The following is a 6,000-nucleotide window of genomic DNA, read 5'->3' as shown; positions in this document are numbered from 1 at the left end:
ATAAAATCATTCTTCTCTACTAAAGACAAACACAAACTACTCGTTATATCATGAAATCTTCAAATATCAGAAATAGTAGTTTGGAGAGTGGAGAAGCTGTAATAACCCCATATATAGATAAAAATGCACGTAACTTTTATGCATCAAAATGTAATGTAGGAAATGCAACTTTTTTTACTTCAATGAAAGAAGTCAATTTTGATAGCCAAGCCATGTAATGTTCAAAGGCATACAACATTATTAACTGCAGAACTAAAAGAAAAAAGCTTACCAATCTTTCTTATGCCTAGCAAATAAAAATCCTCAACAAGACACATACATAATTTCAAATGCCTGAAAAGCACAATTTAAAATCAATAGTTGACAAAAGCGCAACTAATACCAGATCTCAATCATAATCTGCATTACACTCTGGCATTCCTAGCAAGCTTCGACCACTCGGTATGGTATGCTCCTGGCATGTCAACCCTCTCATAAGTATGCGCCCCAAAATAATCCCTCTGAGCCTGCACAAGGTTAGCGGGAAGCCTAGAACGCCTATAGGTGTCGAAATACTGAAGACTTGCAGACATTCCAGGAACACTAATTCCTTTCTGGACCGCTAATCCCACCACTCTCCTCCATGCCGCTTGCCTCTGGACCATCTCCCTTGCAAACTCCGGATCAACCATCAAATTAGACAAATTAGGGTTCCTCTGATATGCCTTCTTAATCCGGTCCAAAAACACTGCCCTGATAATGCACCCGCCTTTCCAAATTCTTGCCAGCTCTCCTAAATTCAAATTCCAACCCTTTTCACCGCTCTTTGCCTTTAGCAAATTCATCCCCTGAGCATAACTACAAATTTTCGACGCGTACAATGCTTGCCTCACATCATCAATCAATCTCTTCTTATCAACAACGGCACCGTTAATATCCGAACTTATTTCCTCATTTAACCCTTCTTTCTTAAAAATCTCCGAGGCTTCTTCCCTCTCTGCCTTTAATCCACTCATATACCGACTATCTAACGAAGCAGCAATCGTCGGAGCTGCAATAGACAGCTCTGCGGCTTGCTGCACGGTCCATTTTCCCGTTCCCTTCATTCCCGTTTTATCCAAAATCTTATCAACTAACTCGCCATTTCCGGTTTTCTCATCCTTCACGTTGAATATATCAGCGGTAATTTCAACCAAAAAACTCTCTAACTCACCACGGTTCCATTCAGCGAAAATATCAGCTAATTCAGAGTTACTCAACCCGCCTGCATTCTTCAACACATCATAAGCTTCCGAAATCAACTGCATATCACCATATTCAATACCATTATGCACCATTTTCACGAAATTACCCGACCCGCCTTCACCGATATAAGTAACACACGGCCCATCCTCAACTTGTGCTGCAACCTTCTCCAAAATATCCTTAATATTCGTATACGCCTCGTGGGACCCACCGGGCATCATCGAAGGCCCATATCTAGCACCATCTTCTCCACCTGAAACACCCATACCTAAATACAGTAACCCCTTCGAATTCGCCTCGATAATCCTTCTCTCTGTGTTCTCATACCACTCATTACCTGTTGAGGATATAATTAAGTAAATAAGTATGGTCCCCATTATTAAAAAGTCACGTGAGGGGGCGTGTTGAGAATATAATCAAGGACCCATTGGCCGTGAGAATATTTCACTTTTTCCCAGAAATTTTTCACTTTATATGAAAATCAGTGTCTGGCCATAAAAATTCCAAATACAAGTTGAAGTTGTATTTGTTTTCACTTTCAGTATATTCAAACAACCAAATATTCTTTGCAAAAACTATAACCAAACACAACTTCATCTTCCACTCCAATTTCAAAATTCCAAATAAAGTGAAAAATATTTGGTTTCATGGCCAAACGCCTACCAACCTGTTTGGCCATGACAATTATTCATGTTTTTTTTAGGGAAATTTTTTCACTTTATTTGAAAATCAGTGTTTGGCTGAATACCTAAAACCCTGTTTTTCACTTTCAGCACATTCAAACAACCAAATATTTTTTGCAAAAACTGTAACAAAACACAACTCTATCTTAACCCCAACTCTAAAAATTCCAAACAAAAAAAAAAATCAGTTTCTATGGCCAAACGCCTACTAAGTAAAATAACAAATTAAACACCATTTTAGACTGCGATAATTACACAGTTAATCAACATTACCTCCATCAATAATCGTATCACCAGGTTCCATATGTTCAGATAGAGCGGCAATCGTTTGATCAACAGGCGAACCAGCTTTAACAAGAATAATAACAGATCTAGGCCGTTGAATCGAAAGCACAAAATCACGTGGATTGTACTGTCCAATCAACGGTAATTGACCTTCACGTTGAGCACGATCTAATGTTTCATCAACTTTAGAATTAGTTCTATTGTAAACTGAAATTGGGAAACCTTTTTCAGCTATGTTTAATGCTAGATTTTGGCCCATAACTGCTAAACCGGCTAACCCGATACGGGATAGAGCTTGTGCAGTTGCTGCAGATTCCATTCTTGTTTGAAATTACAGATAATAAAGGAAGTGAGGGAGATGAATATATATTAGGGGAAATGTGGGTAAAAGAGGATGCTTGGTGAGATTTTAGGTTGATATAAGGTGACTGTGACGGACTTATCGATGGAGTGAAAGGGTAATGGCTGAAACGGCTAATGAGAGGTTGGCGTTAGAGTCGATGTTTTTTGTTTTTTTTCTATTGTTAATTATAAGGGGGGTTTTGGGTACTATCATGGTCAACTTGTACAAAAATTATACTCCCGGACTTTGAAACTATAATAAATATTGAATTAAGAATGTGTAAGGATAAATTTAGAAAAAGCTTTCTTGATAGATTAAAACTTTAATTATTTTGGATTAACTTTTAGAGGCTAAATTCTCAATTATTTTGAACTGGAGGGAGTAATTCAATGGAATTTTTTAGATATAATGGTAAAAACATACCTCAAGTATCACTTTTTTGTCTTCTCGTTTTCTACCTAAAGTATCACCAATTATTTATCAAAATACACCTCGATTAGTATCTGATTGTGTGTGGTGTACAATCTTTTTTTTTTTTTAATGTTGTCAAATGGTGCTCACGCGAATAATTAAAGAAATTAATTGAAGAATTAAAAAGAAAATTAAGAGATAATGGTCAAAAATACACCTGAAGTATCACTTTTTTGCGAGCTTTCAACACCATCAGATATTAGTTGAGGTGTATTTTGATAAATAGTTGGTGATAGTTCACGTAGAAAACGCAAACACCTGATAATTCAGGCAGAAAACTCACCAAAAAGTGATACTTCAGATGTATTTTTGACAATTATCTCTATTGTTAGTTAAGGGTTTGTTTGGGTTTATGGTCAATTATAATGTGTGAATTGTTTATATAAATAAATAATCGTAACAAACGTTTATAAATTTTGTCAATCCTAATTTATTAATTTGGGGCTATATCACATTTATAATATTATTATAACGCAAATTTAAAAAATATTCCATGTAGATTAAGAAAAAAGAAAAGAAATATCATTTCCTCACATGCATTCCTAGAAAGGAAAAGAAAGTTTTAGAAAAATCATTATTTTTTTCATATATCTTTGTGAGACCTAAAATTTCTCCTTTCTTTCTAGAAACAAGCTTTAGCATGAATGAAACCATTTCTCAAAATCAAAAGGATAAATATTTTGAATTATCAAGTATTGAAATTGATAGTACTTTTTACGTAGTTTTCAAATATATAAATTTTTCAAAAGACTTAAAGATTCTATGTCTGAGTTGACTGTCAAAATTAAACTATTTGACTCTCGAAATTTAAACTGTATCACATAAATTTAGACTTAAGGAGTACTTTATTACCAGGATCTTAGGCCCGGGCTCAGCACGGGCTTCCCGGGACTAGTCTCATATAAGTTATACCAACATGATAATAAAATGTTTTAAGGATCACTTGGTTATTGGTTAGAGTTACGCAGAAATTAGTTGTGATCTAATTATGCAGGGTTTAATTATTTATTTATGCATTATTTATTTTTGTTTAATTATTTATGCATTAGTTATTTCTTCTTTTATTATGCATAAAATAGTAGTACATGAATTAATTCATAACTTATAAAGATATAGATGTTATAGTTATGTTTTTAAATGATAACCAAACATCATACTTGGTAATTGGTATATTGAATTTTATATGAAACAACCAATAGACTATCAATATGGTATTACCTACAATAGTTTTAGTATATAAATATAATTTCCTTCCTAACCAACAACCAAACGATCCCTTAGATTTTAGCTTTAAACTAAGCATAAGTTATTTCGGAGGTTAATATCACAGAAAATTTATGATTAGTAAATAATTTAATTTCATTAGTAATTGTTGGCAAACGAAACGACCTTTTATGATAATGATATTAATGAAATGATGCAAAGTCTAATATTTAGTAGTACTAATTACAAATGTTCTACAAGATTTTTCTTTATCCCTAAAGCCAAATAACCTCTTAAAGGTGTTGATTACGACGTCGTAGTAGTCACATCAGCTGTCTGCTAGTTACCAACTTGGTGCTGAGGTGGAAAGGGGTATTCATGTGGAACAAAAGGTAGGAAAGTATCTTGGTCAAAAAGGGTAACTTTTCAATGGAACTAGTAGAAAAAAGGTTTTGTTTTTTTAAAAAAAATATATACACGATTCATGAAGAATCATTCTTCATAAGAATGAAATAAATATTTTTCCATAAAACGAGTTGAGCTCCAACTTCTCGTTTTTAATCCATTGTGTAGCATTTAGTAAATCGTTTCAAAGAAAAATAATAAAAATGACATGATAATGATAGTTCTATGTGATCTAGAGGTGATTTAATTAGAAAATGAAGATGACAAATAACAATTTTTTAGTTGCAACAAATGATCCTGGAATGATAATTGAACTTCTAGTTTTTTCCTATAAAAGTCGCTAAATCATTTTTTTTATCACTATAAAAATACTCAACTCATAGATAGTTTTTTAAAAAATCAACTAATTCTCGCCGGAAAGCATGTAAGCAAAGCCAAAATACCATAGGAGGGAAGACTTAGTCTCTACATTCATCTCTATTCGTCTTAGTCCTGCTTCAGCGATTCAATCCGACTTTTCTTTTACCCCTTCATCAAATCTTTTCGTATCTAAGAGCTAATCTTGCAAAAGGACAACGGTGTGATAACAAGTGATTTATGATCAACAAAAAGTATCACCGAATTCTGTACTCAACAAATTTTGGATCCTCACCTTAGATACTTTCATTTGGTTATGAAAGAAAGGCTTTAACCTTACTGTCAAGGTCTCTATCAAGTACTCCTCTAAAATTGTCTTCAAGCGCTTTGCCATGTTCTTTTCATTGACTAAAAAGAAATACTAAAGGGCTTTCAGGTCACCAATTCTTCGCATTATTGTCTCTTTAGAAATGAAGAAAATTATTTTCTTCAATTTAAATATATTTTATCTGTAAGAAAGCATCTTTAATTTAGGAAGTAACTAGATATTGGAAAATATTTTTATAAAAGATATTAGTGCAATTGGATGTTTTTACTTGAACCAATTAAGTAGAAGCAAGCTAACGATATGTTGAGAAAGAATAAAGAATCAAGCCATTGATATGTTTCTGTCAATCGCTTATGACCTAATTGTGAGTCAATTATAGACATTACGTCCTTATGACCTAATAATTAATTATGTTTCTGTCAAAAACTAAGTGTTAATTAATCATGTAATGAAGTCGTAGATACATGCATATATCATGCAACAACGGGCAGAATTTATATTAAAAGAAAATAATGGATCAAAAGATAATCTAGACACTATTGGGATCTAACAACAAGATCAACTTGCAAATTGCAACTTAATATTGGTACCTTCGTTATGCCAAAGGACGTTATAGCAAGTGACCTCCAAAAAGACAAAGCACAGCCAGGGCACCCTTTGACTTTTGTAAAATAAAAATTTGACTCTAATTCACAATCAAT

The 6,000-nt window shown here is 33.4% G+C and overlaps 1 protein-coding gene across 1 annotated transcript; it reads right to left on the bottom strand.

The window, feature by feature from the left end:
• Positions 1 to 215: 215 nt before the first annotated feature.
• LOC132603820 (6-phosphogluconate dehydrogenase, decarboxylating 3, chloroplastic-like) lies at positions 216 to 2,691 on the bottom strand. The gene is made up of 2 exons (XM_060317091.1): positions 2,181 to 2,691; positions 216 to 1,561 (listed from the first exon to the last, which is right to left on the bottom strand). Exons 1-2 carry the CDS (start codon positions 2,509 to 2,511, stop codon positions 405 to 407), a joined length of 1,488 nt encoding a protein of 495 aa, XP_060173074.1. The 5' UTR covers positions 2,512 to 2,691; the 3' UTR covers positions 216 to 404.
• Between the last annotated feature and the right edge of the window lie 3,309 nt (positions 2,692 to 6,000).

The sequence above is a fragment of the Lycium barbarum genome, chromosome 7, assembly GCF_019175385.1.
Source record: "Lycium barbarum isolate Lr01 chromosome 7, ASM1917538v2, whole genome shotgun sequence".
NCBI classification, from domain to species: domain Eukaryota; kingdom Viridiplantae; phylum Streptophyta; class Magnoliopsida; order Solanales; family Solanaceae; genus Lycium; species Lycium barbarum.
This window is presented reverse-complemented; position numbering and strand designations above follow the sequence as displayed.

What these genes read in the sequence shown, in the direction of transcription:
- LOC132603820 (XM_060317091.1), bottom strand. Translation starts at nt 2,511, where the DNA reads ATGGAATCTGCAGCAACTGCACAAGCTCTATCCCGTATCGGGTTAGCC. An exon ending in TGATACGATTATTGATGGAG is followed by an intron (nt 1,562 to 2,180) that starts GTAATGTTGATT and finishes TATCCTCAACAG; the next exon opens with GTAATGAGTGGTATGAGAAC.